The sequence below is a fragment of the Strigops habroptila genome, chromosome 4, assembly GCF_004027225.2.
Source record: "Strigops habroptila isolate Jane chromosome 4, bStrHab1.2.pri, whole genome shotgun sequence".
Taxonomy (NCBI): domain Eukaryota; kingdom Metazoa; phylum Chordata; class Aves; order Psittaciformes; family Psittacidae; genus Strigops; species Strigops habroptila.
The window spans coordinates 17,549,462-17,568,956 of record NC_046358.1 but is presented as its reverse complement, the minus strand read 5'-3'; the positions used below and the strand labels follow the sequence as shown (position 1 = coordinate 17,568,956).

General features: G+C 46.2%; 2 protein-coding genes across 7 annotated transcripts in view; one reads left to right on the top strand and one right to left on the bottom strand.

Annotated features, from left to right (window-relative positions):
• MNAT1 (MNAT1 component of CDK activating kinase) overlaps positions 1 to 6,975 on the bottom strand; it is a 133,056-nt gene extending 126,081 nt beyond the window's left edge. For all 3 annotated transcript variants that reach the window (XM_030484641.1, XM_030484644.1, XM_030484645.1), the window contains exon 1: positions 6,569 to 6,975. In XM_030484641.1, the coding sequence (XP_030340501.1) occupies positions 6,569 to 6,723 (155 nt within the window). In that variant the 5' untranslated portion in view covers positions 6,724 to 6,975. The remainder of the gene's footprint in view (positions 1 to 6,568) is intronic.
• Positions 6,976 to 7,547: 572 nt separating this feature from the next.
• Positions 7,548 to 19,038, top strand: SIX4 (SIX homeobox 4). Of its 4 annotated transcripts, none has more exons than XM_030484629.1 (4): positions 7,548 to 7,680; positions 7,750 to 8,454; positions 9,963 to 10,651; positions 13,150 to 19,038. In XM_030484629.1, exons 1-4 carry the CDS (start codon positions 7,589 to 7,591, stop codon positions 13,944 to 13,946), a joined length of 2,283 nt encoding a protein of 760 aa, XP_030340489.1. In that variant the 5' UTR covers positions 7,548 to 7,588; the 3' UTR covers positions 13,947 to 19,038. The 4 variants fall into 4 exon arrangements, with proteins under 4 accessions (XP_030340489.1, XP_030340488.1, XP_030340487.1 ...); XM_030484628.1 differs by having other exon boundaries at positions 7,548 to 7,687; positions 7,757 to 8,454; XM_030484627.1 differs by having other exon boundaries at positions 7,548 to 8,454.
• The last annotated feature ends 457 nt before the right edge of the window (positions 19,039 to 19,495 follow it).

The window sequence follows — 19,495 nt, the reverse complement described above, 5'->3', positions numbered from 1 at the left end:
GGGCAGATTACAGAATCCCCACAACACAACTTGGTGAATTGATGTCTCCCCTGAGCAACACAAAGCTGGGCCTAGAGATAGTAAGTGTTTTTACGTTGTCTTCCTTTTGAAGCCATATTAACAAATAAAACAAGAAACAAGCACATCTCCCCCTGGGAAAAGGAAGGCAAAAATGACATCTTAATAAGGAGCCTTGACACCTTTCCGTAAGTCTCTTGTGGACAGGAAGACGACACCAGTCAAGGTTATTACAGAGCAAGTTCATTAACTACCATCTAAAACTGCAGCAGCACATGAACAAACTACACTGGCAGCAGCCAAAATCAAGCCTATCAGTTTTTTGGGGAGGCTGCTCTGATACCTGTGTCCTGTCTCCCAGAGATATCAAGCCTGGGAAGGATGCTTTCCAGAGGCAGGACAACAGCTGGCATGACACTAGGGAAGAAAGAGCTTCTTTTCTTTTGATGGTCTGCAGACATTCATGTTTCCTCTCTCTACAGGTAGCTGGAGCAGCAGGACTGGCTCCTAAGAAAGAACTTTATGTACCCATTTCCTTTCTCCTCCCTATAGCAGGCAGCGGGACAACAAAGCTGAACCAGCAGCCCCAGTTAACTACCTTTTTCACCTAAGACTTTTCTGTCTGATTGTTAGCGACCATATGGTCTAAGTTTACAGCCAACAGTAAATTTCTTTACCCAATCCTGTTTGCAGTAACAACCTTAACATTCTTTTAATGCAGTTTTCAGTGGATGCATTTCCTTTCCTCTTTATGTAAGTAAATCAGTGGGATATGCTTAACCTGCCTCCTAAAACTCAACACAGGCCATGAAACACAAGCAGGCAGAGTAAGAGATAATTCATGGTCTCAAATGAAGCCAGGTGGATTACAACTTCATTGGCAAGCACGCACCCAAGCATCTGTATGCTCAGAAAAGACATTAGGAATTGCCTGAATAATCAAGAATTGTCATGCATGCACAGAGACTTTTGAATATAATTCCTATGAGTGAACTTTTGAAAGAAGGCAAAGCCATCAGTGCACCTTAGAACCTAATACGTTGCAGAACTTTTATCAAGCATTGCTCCATAATTAGACACACTTTCCCGTGCGCAAAAGCATCTTTAAAGCCAAGTATCTGATGCCTTGAACCTCAGTTATACTTAAGAAAATAAACTTTAAAAGGCATTCATTATTCTTGAACTGAGCATTTCCATACTAAGTCCCATCCTAGAACAACTTTTAACTGCTAATTTATCATCCTCCCTCCCAGTGACAGGGAAGATTTATAGTGGAAAAGGCTTATTCAACATTAGTCTAATGCCAAAAACATATGGTATTACACTTTTAGAGATACTGGTCAGGAAGCAACAACCAAGGAAAACAAAATACTAAGAAGAAAGCCCTGGAATAAAAAAATAATAAAATAAAATTCCCATAATTGTAAGGCTTGGCATGGTTCCATTAGAATAAACTGCAATGGAAGCCCAGCTTGAAGGATGTTTACAACTGAGACCCAATATCCAATTTCATCCTCTCGCACTCATCTGCCTACTCCTTATCTCCACTGCAGCACTGCTGTGCTTATCAGTGCGCTGACCCCTGCTCTGCCGCAAGCGGACATGAACACATTCCAGAGCCCCACTGACCACAGGGGAACTGAACAAGGCAAACATGCAGCGTTAGGAGAAAGCCACTGTGAGCTCTTCCAACGCAGGGTCAAGCACACTGACACAGGAAGATACGCAAAGGACAAGGGAGGAGAAGTGCTATCTGCATATGTGGTGCTGAGATCCAGAATGAATGTGTTGGCAGGATCGAGGTCACAGCAAGAGGAGGCCAGCACAGGCACTCTGTAACACACAGGATCTATCCCAGACGAGAGAGACTTACATTAAAGCAGTGAAAAGGAGAAGAATTAACAGCCAAACCTCCAAAGCACAGGACTTTGTACCAAGAGGAACTTTCACTGCAGACACCCACTAAAAAAGAAGGAACAAACAGGACATACGTTGCCCAACAAGTTGTCAAACGCTTTGAGATTAACTTCGCTTACGTAAGAGGTAAGAAGGAAAGAAAAAAATATATTAAAAAAACGAGAAAGAAAAAACACAATAAAAGGAAGGCTCTTCTAGTTTAATTCTAACCAAAGGGGAGGAACTGGCTAAGAACATGAAAGTGGAAACAAATTGGCTGACAGAAAGCATAAAAAGGCAACTCTGACAATTCTTCAGAAGGGCAAAACAGAGAACCACAAAATAAAGAAAATTAACTAATGGTAAAATCACAAGCTACCTGAAACCCAGAAGAAAGATGTGAAGCTTCCTGACAAATCATCCCAGCTAAGTATAGGCTCTTTAATAATTTGAAATTCAAGAGATTTTGCACAAGTGCAAATCAAATCACTGAAGGTCCCTTTAGTAAGCAAACAGCACAGTTCACAAAATAGGAAAGGTCAAAACATCAGGAAAGAAACTGTTGGGAAGCAACACCAAAGGTAACATGAAAATATTCCTTCAGAATATCTGCAGTCAAAGAGCAGGTAAAGTAGGAGTGCATTAACTCACTGTTCAATGGGAATGAAAATCTCTAACAGATGATGCCAAAGCACTTGTGGCATTTTCTGCATTGATCTTCATTCACTAAGATGGATTAACTGGCTAATGTAACTCACATCGCAGCAAAAGGAGCAAGAACACAAGCCAGAACTGGGAAACACATTAGAGCAATTGCTCCAAAACTCCCAAGACAACAAAGTCGAGACTCTGAAATTTCCCATACATGTTTATCAGCAAACTTCAAACCAAAAGCATGATAAAGGCAGTATGCTTCTGAGGACAAGAAGCTTCCATAAACCTAAGGACTACATTCAGGTGTTACAATATTAAGAGAGTACTTAAAGTTTTTCAAATCTGGTAGACATAATATTTACCCTTTGAAAACTGACAAAACCAGTTATCAAAGATCATCTCTGCTGTCTGCATTAAGTCCCAGCAGCCTGAAGAAGGACAAAAGCACCTGCCACGGAAGAGCAAGGAACCAAATACACAGGGAAACACGGACCAGTCAGGGTTACCATGAGTCTCTGGGAAGATGCTGAAACAAATAACCACACAAACAACTTATCTCTGCATATTTCAGATAACGAAGGAGATAAGATCCAACACACGAATCATATCAAAAGAATATAATTTCCTCCAATGACACAGTAACCATGTAGGCAGCAAAAGAGCAACTAGAGGCAATATAGTTTTGGTTTAACTGGACTCTTGACACTCTTAATTTGACTGTCATATAATCTAAACATATAATCTAAATACAGCACATACTGAAGTACTGAGAGATGATTAGAAACCCAAACCCTGAGAAAACTTACCTTTTTTTCAGTCAGAGAAAAAATTGGCAGCAAGGCCATTCACATGGCTCTAACCTTTTAGCATTCCCCACTGTTACGGAAAGTAACTTGGCCGGGGGGGGGGGGGAGAGGCCATTTACTGCAGGCAACTCCATATTTTGCTCTTCCTCAGTTTGATTTCTTATAGCCACAAGCAGCAACTTCAAAAAAATCTCTCAGAAAACAGCTTGTCCACAAACTATACATTGGAAAATATCAGGACAGAAAAGCCTTTGTCTTCAGTTAACAGAGGATAAGCTGGGACAGTTACAATCACTTGGATGGAAGGACTCATAATCCAAAGTGACTTGAAGCAAGTGCAAAAGTCACCTGAAGTAGTATGTAGTTTGACAGAGCAAAACAGTAAGAATAATCAGCTGTGTAATACCACAGTGAAGGCAAATTTAAACACTGTTCTGCCCAGAAATATATTGAGTGGTAAAGTGCTAAAGAATCTGAGGTTTATGCTGAACATAAATCACATATATCACACATGCAAAAAAATAAAAAAAAATCCTTAAAGACTCATTGTCCTGCTGAGATGTATGAAATGCAGATATCATACAAAAAGCACATGAAATAATTTTGACTCTGCCTCTTCTACTAAGGACTCGGACAGAGCACCATGTCCAGTTCCAGTGCTCCAGAAAAATGCAATCCAAGTGGAAAAACCCTCAAGAAAATCAGTGAGAACAGCGCAGAGATGTAAAAAATAAGAAATAAAAATCACCCAAGAGAGGAGACTTAAAGAACAGGATTTCTTAAGTGTTGAAAACACCAAAGAGAAAGCCTCCAAAACATGTGACATTCCTGCAGAAAACACGCAATAAAGAGTTCACAAGGTGTATAAAACACGTTAGACTTCTTAAATGCTTAAATTATAGCAAACGAATTTAGATTAGAAATTAGGATTTTTAATGGCATGAACAGCAAATTACTCAAATAGGTTGCCTAGGAAGGGTATATCTCCATCAGAAACTTATGTTAGCTTTTTTGCTATGAGAACTAGTTAAATATTCCTTCCTTATGCCTGAAACATGGTGAATTTATGAAAGAACAAATGTCAATTACCTCCTCTTTTCCCCTCATACTTCATTCACAGGTGCCGCATCTGAGCTTCCAGCTTCTAGATTATTGATTACAAGGATTTGTTAACCATTACAAAGAAATGACTTCCAGCATGAAGGCTCTGTAGTATCATATGGAAATAATAATAAAAATCAACCTTAAAGGAGTTAATTGCAAGGATATTACAGAGGAAAAGTGACCCACTAGAACCACATCAAGATGGAGAGTCCTTAATTACAACAAAGAAATCCAGTGATCCTACTTACACAGTGACTTCAGCTTTACCTACGCACACACATGCTTTAAAGCAGCGGTGCTCAGCTGCACAGACGCCCTTTGCTGAGAAGGTAAAGGAGGGACTAACAAGACCTTGCTGGGTCCAGGTAAGGTCCATCTGGGTGGGCCTGCGTAGCCCTTTCCCAGCAAGCACCCTACAGAGACACTGGCTGCCTCAACCCAGGGCCACACAGATCCAGACTACCAATCCAGTCTTGGATAAAACATTTGCCAAATGCAGAAGTGCAAACAACAAGAGCTGGGGGAAGCAGAGACAGTCCTTGTGCAGCTGAGAAGACACAAGGAAACCAAGACAAAGACATTAACCCCAAATACTGTGTCAGCAGTTGGACCCAGTACAGCACAAAACATGACTAATTTTCTCAAGCAAGCTCAGCTACAAAAAAAAACCAACTAAACACTGAGAACCAAAGCAGCAGAGCAAACTGAAACATGCTGTCCTCTGCTGGAAGTGGCTCTAGAGGAGCTTGAAAGCAGAAGATCATCAAGACCACTATCCCTTTGATCTTCACTGGAATACAAGATAAAGGCATCATTTTAAAGCTGCACAGCCTTGTCTAAAAGCTTTTGAACTCCAGCTAAAGCTGCTCTTCCACGCAGCCAGCATCACTCTCAGTAAAGAGGCACTCCTAACGCTGTCCTCTCCTACACCACCACAACCAGGAGACCACCTGGACTCTCCCACACACCTTCGCTCATGGCAGCAGAAGTGCTTGCACAGCTGTAGAGAACAGGACCAATGCTTTTTTTTTTTTTTTTTAATGCTTTTTTCTAAGAAAATAGCATAAATCCTTTTTGCAATCCAGTTCACTTGCAACACTTATATCAAGTTCAATAAAGCTTTCAGGCTGCATCTTTTGTATGTAACATGTATTTTGTTTTGTAAAAACATAAACAGCTCAATATACACAGCACAGGAAAGATGAAAAGACACACATACACACAAAAAGAAAAAAGGCTGCTACTGCAGTAGGAGGCTTCTATTGCATGTATCTAGAAAGAATTTAGAGTAGATCCTTTAAAACTTCCACACCAACTAAGGAAGATGCCCAGATGTGAAAGCGAGAGTTCAAACTATGTGTGACTTACATCAGCTAGCGCCTGTGGTGGGAATTATCTAAGCGTTCATCTTTGGGGAAAGAGAAAAGAAGTTATGACTCTCATTGCAAAAAAAAAAAAAAATAAAATACAGAATGAGTAACCACCACCACCAGCCCAGGTCCACAAGAGGATTTTCCAAATATTTAAACCAGCATCAGAGCTTCATACAAAGTATTCCTCATCGGCAGAATCCCCACACCAGAAAAACAAACAAGCAAAGCAACCCTCTTTTTTTTCCTGCTTAATTATCCAAACACAGTATTAGATACAAATAAGAAGTGTTTACGTTGATGAGAAATTTATTTTTCTCCACGTTCCCCCTGGAGAAAGCCCCACACCCCTTCGGGACAGGAGCCGAGTACTGCGTGTTTCCCTCCCCCTCTCCTCCCCCCCCGCAGCATTTCACTACAGAGAAGCAGCCGAAAACAACGCTTCAGACCCAGCCACCCACCCCGCGATCCGGCCCCCGGCCCGAAGCGCAACCGCTGGCCACGGCGCTGCCGCATGGAGAGGCAAACGGGGGCCCGGGCCGCCACGCTACCGCCCGCCGGGTCGGCCTCACGCCCACCCCCAGACCGGCCGGGAATGCAGCGGTTACCTCAGGCCCCGCCGCCCGCCCCCCCCGCCCGGGCCGGGGCGCCCTTCCCCTCTCCCCTCACCGCGGCCGTTCCCCTCCGGTCCCTCCACGGCTAGACGGCAGCCCCACTCACAGCGTGTGCCCGCAGACGTTCACCATCAGCTTCAAGGAGGGGTTGCGGTACTTGGTGGTCTTGCACCGCGGGCAGCCCAAGTCATCCATATCCATGGCCGTGGCTGCAGCCGCCTCCCTCTGCCTCCCCCCTGACTCCCCTCCTGCTGCCTCCATCCGGGCCTTCCGACTTCCGCCACGCGGTGCCTCCGCCAAAGGGGCCCGCCGGCACCGCCCGCCGCCCCGCGCGTTCCGCCTGCCGTGGGGCCCGGCCCGCCTCGCTGCGCACCCCTCCCGGCCACGACCACCGCCAGGCAGAGCCAGCCAGCGGCGCAGAGGGCCGCGGCGGCCGGGCCGAGCAGGTACGAGCCGCACGAGGCAGTATCTGCGTGGCGTTGGGGCGGGAGAGCAGGCTGTTTCGTCCCGAGAGCTCCGGTTGTAACCGGGGGGGGGCCCTCCCTCACAATGAATAATCAACAGGAGGCTGAGGTGCCGTGCCTCACCCCGGGCAACCACCGCCTCGCCCCTGCGAGTTTGGGCTCTCCCCACCCGGGGTCAGGCGGCGCAGGTGAGGGGACCCACGGCCGCCGCCCGCCTCCCCTCGCCCGCGGGGCGTCCCTGCGGCGGGGCGCCGCGCTCCAGGTGGAGCTGGGGAGGGGGCAGAGGAGCGGAGCACCGCAGCTTGATTGACGGTTGCCCTGGAGACGCGGGAGCCCCCGCCCCCCCGGCGCGGCGCAGCCAATGGGCGGGCGCGGCCGGGCCAGCAGGCTGCGGTGCCATATAGTATTGCAGCGGGGCTGGGAGTCACGTTGGGGGGAGCTGCGGAGAGGAGCCCGTTTACACTACTTTGCTATAGCAGCTATCTTTAATGGTTATTGCGTGGCCGGGAGGAAACCTGATCGGCTAGAGCCGGTCGAGAGCAGCAGCAGGAGGAGGAGGAGGAGTGGACTTTCCAGAGAGATAGGAGGAAGGGGGGAGAGGAGGAGAAGGGGACGGGGGAAAAAAAAAAAAAAAAAAGGCAAAAAGGAAAACAAACCGAAATATGTCTTCTGCCTCCCCCACGGACGAGATCACGAGCGCGGTGGAGATCAAGCAGGAAAATGTGATGGAAATCCTCTCTGAAGCCAGCAAGGTGTCCCCCGACGGGGCCGCGGCGGGAGCTCTCAACCCGGCGGCGCCGCCGCCGCCGCCCCCTCCCGCCGCGGCCCCGTTCCCCATGGAGCACACAGGCTCCGCCGCCGCCGCGGAGGAGGGAGCCGCGGACCAGGTACTGCTCCACACGGAACTCCTGGCCAGGAATCACCACGCTGCCTCCTCTCCCTCTTCTTCTTCTTCTTCCTCCTCCTCCTCGCAGACCCCCCTGGCTTTCTCCCCGGACCACGTCGCCTGCGTCTGCGAAGCGCTGCAGCAAGGTGGGAACCTGGACCGCCTGGCCAGGTTCCTGTGGTCTTTGCCCCCGAGCGATTTGCTACGTGGCAACGAGAGTCTGATGAAAGCCCGGGCGCTGGTGGCTTTCCACCAGGGCATCTACGCCGAGCTCTACAGCATCCTGGAGAGCCACAACTTCGACTCCTCCAACCACCCGCTCCTGCAGGAGCTCTGGTACAAGGCTCGCTACACCGAGGCGGAGCGAGCCCGGGGCAGACCCCTGGGGGCGGTGGACAAGTACAGGCTGCGGAGGAAATACCCTCTGCCTAGGACAATTTGGGACGGCGAGGAGACCGTCTACTGCTTCAAGGAGAAGTCCCGCAACGCGCTGAAGGAGCTCTACAAGCAGAACCGGTACCCCTCGCCGGCCGAGAAGCGCAATCTGGCCAAGATCACTGGGCTGTCCCTCACCCAGGTCAGCAACTGGTTTAAGAACCGCAGGCAGCGGGACCGCAACCCTTCCGAGACCCAGTCCAAAAGGTGAGGGCAAACTTTCCTCCCCGCCCCCTCTCCCGCCTGCCTTCCCTCTCCCGGCTCTTTCTTCCCTTGCAAACATGGCGCTTACCTTCGGTGCGCCTCGTCCTCCCCTCCTTCCTCCTCCCCGCTCCCACACACCCACCCGGCCCGGGCACGCAGGCAGGCGAGCCGCGCCGAGGCAGCGCGGGGAAACTTCCCGGCTTCGCCGCCCCTTCACCGCCCCGCGCCGCACTCCTGCCCCCCGGCCCGGGAGGCTGCGGACACCGGCGGCGCGGCGGGCTGCGGGGACGGGACATGACGGGAGGGGAGGGGGTGTGCTTGTGTCCCCCCACTCCTTGTTTTTATTTAATTGTCGCGCCTGACAGAGTTAATCATTGACGCGGGCGCAGGACGCGCGGGGGTGTGGGGTCCCGCCGCTCGCTCTGTTTTGAAACCTGACTCGGGAGCGGGCCGGGCTCGGGTTTCACCGGGGGAGCGGGGCCGGCCGTGCCGGGCCTCAGCGGCGGCTCTGCCGGACTCGGCCCGCCACAGGCCTCCGCCTCCAGCCCCGCGGCCGTTCGCTCCCCGCGGGGCGGGAGAGCCTCCCCCGCCCGGCCCCGCTCCGCCCGCGCCCGGCCCAGGGCTCCGCGCTCCCCCCGGGCCTCCGTGTGTCCCTCCCTGCGGGCGGAGGGGCCGCGGCGGGGGCTCGGCGCCGCGAGGCGGGCAGGTGGAGGTGACCTCCCCGCTCCCGCCCCCCTCCTTCCTCCCGGGGCAGGGACTGGAAGGGAGGGGAGAGGCGAAGGGGGAGGAAGGGAGGAGAGGAGGGGAAAAAAGCGGCGTAGGGCCCCAAGGCATTTCTCAACCAAGGGCGCGATTGTGCCGCCGCGGCCCCCTCTCCGCGGGACACTTCAAAGGGCGAGCGGCCGAGGGGGAGGGAGCGACCGAAAAATGCAGTCGAGGGCGGACCAGTCAGAAAAAATAAACCCCGGCGCAGCTCCGGGCGGAGGGGCTCGGCGGGGCCGGGGTGGCCCGCGGGGCGCGGCACAAAGGCCGCCCACCGTCACCACAGCCCGCGGCGGCCGGGCCTGCCCCCGGGCCGGGGCGGTGGGGGCCCGGGGTCGGGCGGCGCTTCCCGGCCTGCTCGCTCTCACCTCCCGCTGGTGTCGCCCGGCGATTTACCAAATGGCTGCGGCCATTCTCACACGTGTGGGCACGCTGGTTCGGCGGAGCGGGGCCCGAGGCAGCCCCCTTCGGTCGCCCGGGTCGGATGGTCATGGGGGGGCGGATTTATTTACAAGTTCATAACCCAGTTTGTAAAGTTTCTCTTCAGCGGAAGTTTCGTTTGACCTTTTCTAAGAAACCTTCCCCTTGACTTGAAATTTGTTTAAAAGTGTCTTGTAAAGGCAAAACACCAAAAAAAACCCCTTTGGGAAAACTCTCACAAACTGTATCAGAGCAAGGAGCCCCCCTTGCTGCAGAGCTTGCTGGCATGCCGTGGTAATGCAGTGTCATCTCTCCATCTTTTCCCATAGCGAGTCAGATGGCAACCCTAGCACAGAAGATGAATCCAGTAAGGGGCAGGAGGATTTATCTCCCCATCCGCTCTCCAGCTCATCTGATGGTGTTACCAGCCTCAGCCTTCCTGGCCACATGGAGCCCGTCTACATGCAGCAGCTCGGAAACACTAAAATAGCCTTGAGCTCATCTGGTGTCTTGTTGAATGGAAACCTCGTGCCTGCCAGTACCTCTCCTGTCTTTCTCAATGGTAGCTCTTTTCTTCAGGGACCCAACGGTGTCATTCTCAATGGACTCAGTGTGGGGGCTTCGCAGACTGTTACCTTAAATTCGCCCAAAACCACATCAAGTGTCGTGAGCAATGGTGTATCTATTACTGATATACTGTCATCTTCGTCAGAAGATGTTAAGGACTTCAAACTCCTTCAAGCTTCGGTCCCCAATGCCGCAGCAGCCACCTTCAGCCCCAGCAACATCCCAGTCTCATTCCCGGGGTTGATACCAAGCTCAGAGGTGAAAAGGGAAAGCATACAAACTGCTGCTTCACAAGATGGAGGCTCTGTAGTTACTTTTACTGCTCCTGTCCAAATAAACCAGTATGGCATTGTCCAGATCCCCAATTCAGGAACAAATGGCCAGCTGCTGAACGGAAGCATCGGTTTTTCTTCTCTGCAGCTGCCTCCTGTTTCTGTGGCAGCTTCACAAGGTAAAAGTTTTGTCTCTTACAGTAAGAGGTATGAGAACAAGTTGGAATTGGGCACACTTAGCATTTTAGAAGCTGTGGTCCTTTGCTTCCAAGGTACTAGGATTGAATCTCAACCATGGCTACACACAGTACATCAAAAAATACCTTTTGCCTTCCTTTATAGTGGGTTATGCTCATGGGCAGACTGTTACATGAGGCTGAGCTCCTCTGCGAGGAGCAGAGAAGTTCGTCTGGTAATTTGCACCCCTTTCATCTCATGCTGTTCTCGGAAGTCTGTGATACCGGTCTTCACAAATATCTGTAAATTTTACACGTTTCAGTAATTCAAAATATTTCCCATTTGCCACTGAATTCTTTTAATGAGAAGGTTTACAAAAATTAAAATTGCAGCAGCTGGAAATTGTTACCATCGTTGTTCTAGTGGTTGTTTTGGCTTTTTGGTTTGTTTTGTTGATTTTTCTTTTTTCTTTTTCCTTTTCTTTTAACCAAAGCATTTCATAAAAACAAATCTTAAATGACTGTAGACACAACATGACTAAACAGTTAATGCTGGTACATTTTCTGTCCTCTAATTAAGGAAGATTAAACTGCAGGGAAACAATAGAAATATGCAATAGCTTATAGATATGAAATGTGAGGGTATTTGGATAGAACTGCCTTCCGTCCAAGGGAAATATGTCATCGCAGGTTCACGTGCCAAGTGTGCAGGCTCCTCCCCAAGTTTGCTTTAGAGTTTGTCTTAACATACCATAGACTGAAACTTGCAGCCGCCCAGGAAGAATCCCAGGGAGCGTAAGCCTAGTTCTAGATCCTTGTTTTGAAGCAGGTTATAAAGCACAACCAAACAGCTTTATTAATCATTAGCCACAGTATCTTTGGTTATGAAAATGATTAAACTTGAATGAATCTCTTTACTTTCAGGAACTGTGAGTGCTATAATGAAAATGAAACTGTGCTCACGTTAGCTTGTGTGAATTAAATGAGTATAGAGAGTCAATGATTCTTGCTATGATATGGGGAGGAACACTGAAGCTGTACAAACACATTTTAAATGGGTGCACAATTATAAGATCCTAAAAATGTGACACACATGGTCACGGGAAGTTACTGGTACATAGCTTAACCAAGATGGAAAAGAGAAGACACTTAGTCTGAATACCACAAGTAATTACAAAAGCCATTTAATCCACATGCTCCAAGGCATAAACTGACAGCCAGCAAAGGTGAGAAAGGGACTTCTGTCCCTTCAGTAATGTGGAACTATTGTGTTTGAAAGTCCTAAGATTCATAGTAAGCTCCTCTCTGAATGTTTTCCCCATTGTTAAAAATACAATTCCCACTGGAGAATGATCCACCATACATCTAGTCTGGTGCAGAAAAAAGTCAAGATCGATATTTGCTGCTTTGATTTCTTTTTGGTTTTCTTAACACGTTGAGACGGATGGATAGCTGACTGTTTAGTCCAATTGCAATGTGCTGCAGGGTATTTTAAGTAAGCTACAGTAAATGATATCACCAGGTAACTTCAAATTGCCTCACTTTATTACTCTAGTTTACATGAGTCGTATCTTCCAGAAAGTCATCATTGATTAACAGAAATGAATAGAGAGCTATTCAGGCGAGAAATTTATCTTCAGTACTGTTCTAAAAACTTTAGGTGTCTCCAACTGTAGCCTCTTATAATTAAACTGCTTTTGTGAGAGGAAGGTGTTTGAACTGGGACCCAGTCCCAAGCGCCAGTATATCTAATTTTTGGAATTATTATAATGGCAGCTTAGATGGCATGTCCAGTAAAAACAACTTCAGATCATCTCTGGCCACCTCTTCTTGCTTTGGCTAGCTACAGCATCACACAAGCAGTGCTGCGGCTTTCAGCAAGGGTAGGCAGTTGCTGTGTGATTTTTACACAGCATGATGGATGTGGTAGGTTTAGGCTTTTAGAAGTAAGTGATAAAGCGAGGTGAAAGGCAATACATCCGAGTGCTTGATGGACTGCCTCGTTGACCGGATAGAAGTTACTGGATTTTGTTGCTTACAGGTTGACTCAGGTAGGTTCTGCCCAGCAGTAGTGGATTTCATGTGATGTGCCTCCAGTTCCCACACGCAAGCTGTAGTCTGTCACTGAACTATCTTTAATAGCCTTTCATGCTTCTATTTTTAGATAGAAATTGAGTGGTGGCAACTAGGGAAGGCCAAAGCACGTTCGTTTTAATCACATGGCTGAGGACTGTTTGCCCCTTAATGAGAACCTGAAAGATACCTTATATACCAGAACCCTTTTTTTTTCTTTCTAGAAGCAGTTTGTATTAACAGCTTTTATTTCTTCATACCAAATTTTCTCTCACCTGTTACAAACAACGCTATTCTGTGCTGCATGATATATTAGAGTATGTGTCCTGCAGATATAAAAAAAGACCAAAATGGCTGAACAAAATGCCTCCACAATCATCTGCAAACTATAATCCATGTTTTCCTTTCTTGTGCTTCCCTTCATCTAGGTAATGTTTCAGTAAGTCCCAGCACATCTGATGGGGGAACTTTTACGACTGAATCTTCAACAGTGCAGCAAGGAAAGGTTTTCTTCAGTCCCCTCGCTCCAAGTGCGGTCGTTTATACAGTTCCCAATTCAGGCCAGGCGGTAGGCTCTGTCAAGCAAGAAGGACTGGAAAGAAGCCTTGTATTTTCTCAGTTGATGCCAGTCAGTCAGAACACGCAACTAAATGTAAACATGTCTTCTGAAAATATATCCAGCGGAGGACTCCAGTCCCTGGCCTCCTCGTTAGTGAATGTAACACCTTCACATAATTTTTCCCTCACACCACCAACTCTTTTAAATGCTGCAGAACTGAACTCTGGTATCTCAGAGAGCCAGTCCATGTCATCACCCGTGACCAGTACCTCTACAGTGATATCTATCAGCAACACTAACTATGCAACCCTTCAGAACTGTTCCCTCATTACCAGTCAAGATTTGTTGTCCATTTCTACAGCACAGCCTGCACTTGGAGAAATAGTTTCTACAAGTGGAGACCGTGTCAGCCACCCCTCTGCACAAGTACATCAAGATTTTGTCAGAGAGCACAGGTTAGTTCTGCAAGCCGTACCTGATGTCAAAGAGAATTTCTTACCTAATGCTGAGAGTAAGTCAACTGGCAATTTAATGATGCTGGATTCAAAATCCAAGTATGTTATGAGTAACATGGTTGACACGGTTTGTGAAGAACTGGAAACGGACAAAAAAGAACTTGCCAAACTGCAGACAGTTCAGATGGATGAAGATATGCAAGACTTGTAACTTTTTTCCCCTGCTTTCTGTTTTTAATAGATAAGTCTCCTGTTGAGGCCCTAACAAACACAAAGTAGGGTTCTTTTGTTGTTTTTTTTGTTGTTTGGTGGTTGGGTTTTTTTTTTTCATTTGAAGAAAACAGAAGAACACTTAAGTGGTCTGCATCAGTGTACAGAGGAATCTCCAGCGATGGAATTAGGTTGCCACACTTGGTTTGCATGCAGTGTTCTCTTTTAAGCAGATTAAAGGAAAAAGGAAATGCCAGAGCAAGTCCTGAACGAATGGGTACAGGTTTGACTACAAGATACTACCCTGATAATGTAACTAAACTCTCCATAGTACAACATACTCTCAACAGTAAGTATACACTCCTAACATTAGATAGAAAACACAAATCTCGCTCCAGAAAGGTAGAAACAATGCAGTCATTTTTGCTGTTTACTTCTAGTTCATGGGCATTGAGAAATTTCTAAGGAACTCTAAGACGATACCTTACCGGCTTTTATGTTGTTTGAGGTTAAGAAGTGAAACAAAATCATAAATAATATTGTTACTGGTGTGTTTGCTTTTTCCCAGCAGACTTGCATTCAAACCAAAAATCTCACATCAAACATTTACAGGTGTGTAAATGCTTACAGCTAGCATTTTGTCAGTGCACCAGAAAAAACATCATTTGAAACTCTTAATTATGCAACTCGGAAGCTTTCTTTCCAGTATGAATGTAAATATTGTTTCAGTTCTTATAAAGGAGACTTTTTTTAAAATTAGTACAATGGATTTTATTTATGGTTTATGTTCCCTTTCAATTTAGACACAATGCATTGAAAAGGAAAACGTTTTCTGGCTGTTTAATTTATTTTTATTGTTTGAGCAGGAAGTAAGCATAGTTATTTCTGACAAGGTTTTACTTTTTTGTAGTTTTTCAAGCAATAGACTGTAAAAGTAAAATGTTAATCACACTGACACTAGAAAATGAACTCCCAGTCTCACAAACCCAGGAGGTCCCTGTCTCTGTCCCCTCTGTCTTTGTGTTCAGGGGTTTTTTGTTTGTTTTGTTACTAATTTCCGAATTAGTTGAACCTTTTTGTATATTTTTTACAGAATTCCACGTGCCTTTCTTCCTAGTGGCCTTATCTTTGTTACTAAAGCACAGTGGCAGGAGGAATAAAAACACTAACTTGCAAATATCCGTCCTCAGGGCCAAATCCTGATGCCTTACTTCTGCAAGTAGACCTGCTGACTTCAGTGCCCCTGCTTGCACGAGTAAGAAGAGTTTTAAGTCTTTCAGCCATCATGGGTGACATTTACTAGTGGTGCAGAGAGCCAAAGATAGGTCCTTCTGCACCACATCAGCAGGGCAGGAGGAGTCCAGAGACGGACCATGGGCAGAGCCGTCATGCCAAGGGAAAGGTCTTGGCTCCAGCCTCGGGCAGCTGAGCAGGAAACGTTGGATGGGTAGGCCAGGGAAGGGAGCCCCATGTCTACATGGACCCATTGGCCGAAAAGCCCGTGTGGGAGGGCTTCAGCTGCTCTTCAGGCAAGCAGGCCTCCATGCAGGAGTGCACTCAAGTGTGTATTTATATAATCTTCCAGAAGAAGCAGCATGGGGGCTGATGGTGGGAACTGCAGCTGCCCAAAGGGCTCGTGGGAGCAGCTATGCTCTCAGCTTGGCTGGCGATAGGTCTCCTCTCCCTTCGCATCTTTGTGCTGCGCCGGGGACAGCAGAGGCAGGCAGGCTATGGGCAGGTGGAACAGATCTTACCTTTTCTCCAGAGGAGTTTTTGTAGCATGGAAAAGCACATCCTTAAGCTTTAAAATAATAATAGGAATGCAGATGTATGAAAATGACATGCTGTTAATCTTTGTGGTTTTGTTTTATTATTTTTTATTCTAATGTGAATATATACGGTAACTAAAGCATGTATTCGTCCTCATCAGGGGCCTGGTCTGAAGCCTTTGGAAGGCAATGGGAAATGTTTTCATAAGCTTCTGTGGGTTCTGAATCAGGCTCAGGACAAAACAAGATCACTCTATAAAGGACAAAAAAAAAAAAAAGGCAAGGAAAAAGAATAGAGGGGTAGCACATCCCAGTCTGTTTCTGTCTTGGTTGTTAACTGGTTCTGTGGAAAGCCTTTGAGGAATGTTTTTTTTCTGTGCACCATGAGCATGGCATAGGCATCCTTGCTATTGTTTTGCACTATATTGAATGCAGCGTGCAAGGTATTCTGTGGAACCTTGAAGCTGAGCTCTGTTGGTAAGCACTGGAGTCCATGCTACAAGCCAGAGTCAAGGGCTGCAGGGAAAAGTACAGGGAAAGGGAAGAGCAAGTGTGCAAGGGGTGCCCTTTGCAGCTGTAGTGAGTCACTGATGCTCTGCAAACAGAAACAGCCCATTAGCAGTTGGCTGTCCCCACGTGCTCCCAAGCAAAAAGAATGTTTAAGGCAAGCGCTTTAAAGTGGAGATTATCACAAGCAGAACATGGAGCTGTATGTTCCCCTGGCACAACTTCCCTTGACATTCAGGGGATCTCCGCGTGAGCTGGGAATCAGATAGGCCAGAGTTCTCTCTGCTCTGCTTGTTTATCTGTTTGCTGGGCTCCAGCATGAGCAATCTGCTTCCCACCTCTTCTTCACCCATAAAACCAAGGTGATGATGATGACGATAACAGTAGCTGTATTTGCTTTGCGTGAATTTGTGCAACCGTTTGGAAAACGAGAAGGACCCTGTATCATTGTCATGTTAACGGAGAGCATATGCGTGGCTCTGAAGTTGTTTCTGGCTTAACATTTGGTCTGTGAAGCTCAGACTATATTTGAAGGCAAGCTAGAGAGTATTTCAGAGCAATCAGTTGCTAATGCAATCCGGTCTCATAACTCAAAAGACTGTGGTGTTCCACCAGTACCTGTTACTTTTTTTATTATTTTTTTTTTTCCTCCTTTGCATTTGTTCTGTTACTGAGGCTCTGAATTCCATGGCTTTGCAGCACAGTTGACATGAAAACTCTGTATGTTGTTACAGTGGTGCGTATCTTGGAGTGTTTGGTACTTCTAATAGGAGACTTCCCACTCTTCAGTGGGAGTGCAGGATGTACATAAAGGCAGTGGTTTGGGGCAAAGTAAGATTAATCTATTCTAGTCTTCCAGATATCAAGTAACTTATTATTAAGTTTTACTTTTTCTTTCTCCCAAGGAAAATAAGTGTCATTCCCTCCAGATAAGGTAGTTATAACCTCATGTTTTCTGCAGGTACATATGCACAATATAAAGACTCATTGCACGGTACAGTGTTTTTAAAATAGATATTTAAATAGTAGTTTTACTCCTACTGTAAAATAAGGGTCAGTTTTTATTATGTGGCCCTCAAGCAAGCAGGCTAACTGCTCTAAATAGACAGTACACAAAGCCCTGAAAAGCGTCTGGGGCTGGATCTTTGGCTGCTGTAAATAAGGCATTGCTCCACTGATCCCCAAACTGAGGATTTTACGTGGTGTTTAGGGGGTACAGGTGCTCATCACCCACACACATAAATGGCAGTGAGTGTCCAAGCCCCACAGACAGTCCTTATTATCACATTCTGTTGTTTAAATGGAAGGTACATCTATCTGGCATATGTGTTCCTTCTCCTCCTTCCTTCCCTCCCTCCCTCTCTGTTACAGATGAGAACAAAGAATCATTTCAACTTCATATATGTTTGTAACTTGTAAGTCCACTGGAAATCTTACAGGAAACATTGCCAAATTCTACTACTTCTCTGGTCCCAGATTCAGCTTTGAAAAAGACGCTTAAAGTTTAAGCAAGCTGTTGCATAACATGGTGTTAGAAAACCCTTTGTTCTTTACTACTTCTAATTAACGCTGCCTCTGTTTCACCCAGAGTTTTGCAGAGAGCCAGAAATACCTTAAATTGGATGCTCTTTCTGGACTATTTGCAGCATTATTCCTGTGGTCTTACCTAAAAGGACATTTCAGCCACATAAATCACAGACAGCTATCGGCCAAGTCCTCAGCTGGGCCGAACTAACACAGTTCCATTGACTTTAATGTTCTTTCAGACCAGCTGAGAATATGGTCCATTCATTTCATTGGAGTTGGATCAAGGATGGATTTGACCCACTATATGGTGGCAGTATGAACCAGTGCACAAGGCTGACACTCAGACAGTTATAACTGAATGGTCATGGTCTGTCAAAGCATATACCTCTTTCATTTACTGCTTTACCCTACCTGTGGATTCAGGAAGACGCATTCAGAAAGCTACTTTACCCAAAAGTAAGGCTGGAACCATCTTTACTGTTGTTATTGTCAATCCAAGATTAATGACAATAATAGACAGATTCTTACTTCAAATCCTGCAAATTCACCTCAGTAACTGTTTTCAGTTAAATAAAGCAGGGCAGAATTTGGCCCCATGTGCACAGGAACCAGTGCCTGTGCATCTTTCTTAGCAAGGGCAGATGAACAACCAGGAGGGTTCATCCCTCCATTTTCATATGAAATATGTGTGCAGGACTCCGGGGGCATGAGTGCTTGTGGTCGAGAAGCATCTCATAAAGAACAGTAATTTTATAACTCTGGAAACAAAGGTAATGACATTTTTCAAGCAAGGAGACCTGAAGTCTTCCTGTATCTCCTAGCAGTTATTATCTTGAAGGATATTTTATACCTTACTTGTATGTTTCATATAGTTTAAAAGTAGCTTCTTAAATTTCTGAACTCAAGGAAGGGGTGAATCTTCTGACTTTCAGGATTCACATTCAGAGGATGTTTGTTCTTTTGCTGCATGTACTGTTTGTCCAGAACTAACCAGTTATTTCTGCGATATGGGTTTATTGTGCCTTACAACAAATATGAAACTTAAGCGGAATGTACGCATTAGAGGAGGGAATAATCAGAAGACTTTACTGCACTGTTAGGTGATGCCACCCCAGAGTGTATCATCAAACATATCTGTGCTTAATTACCCAACCAAAGAGATCTAAAGTATGTATGTTTGTTGTACTGTAATAGGGGTTTGTGCCTGGACAATTAAGTGTTTTATTTGTATTCTGAGATGATGTGAACTTATTTTTCTAAACACTATACTGAATAAACTTTATATTTATACACATCTTGTGTAAATATTTCTATTTGGCTATAATGTGGGGGCTTTGAATTGGGTATTAGAAAAGCATTCTGAGGTGGAGACGGTTTTTAATGACTCATCGTGAAGGTGATGGCCACTAGAAATGCCTGTGCTCACCAGGAAGTTGATCAAAAGCCTTCTTAAGCTAGAATGAGATTTTCTGTTGAGTGGGTTTTGGCAAACCCTAACTGTGCTTCTAAAATACTAAATTAAAAAACATAAATCTTCTCTTTAATATCAAACCCAGCTATTAAATCTATGTCCTAAACCAAAGTTATACCATAATTAGATAGATACTATTGAAATATGTTTCCACCTACTAGTTAGGACGAGTCAGTATTTACTCATGGCTCTCATGGCATTGGGATACTTTCTATGTCAGGGTTTCTTTTGGGGTAGATAAATTCCTATCTGCTAGATTCGTGTTGTTTGAAATTT

Coding starts and splice junctions, on each gene's coding strand:
- SIX4 (XM_030484627.1), top strand. CDS start 7,589: ATGTCTTCTGCCTCCCCCACGGACGAGATCACGAGCGCGGTGGAGATC. Junction 8,455..9,962: donor TCCGAGACCCAGTCCAAAAG/GTGAGGGCAAAC, acceptor CTTTTCCCATAG/CGAGTCAGATGGCAACCCTA. Junction 10,652..13,149: donor TTCTGTGGCAGCTTCACAAG/GTAAAAGTTTTG, acceptor CCCTTCATCTAG/GTAATGTTTCAGTAAGTCCC.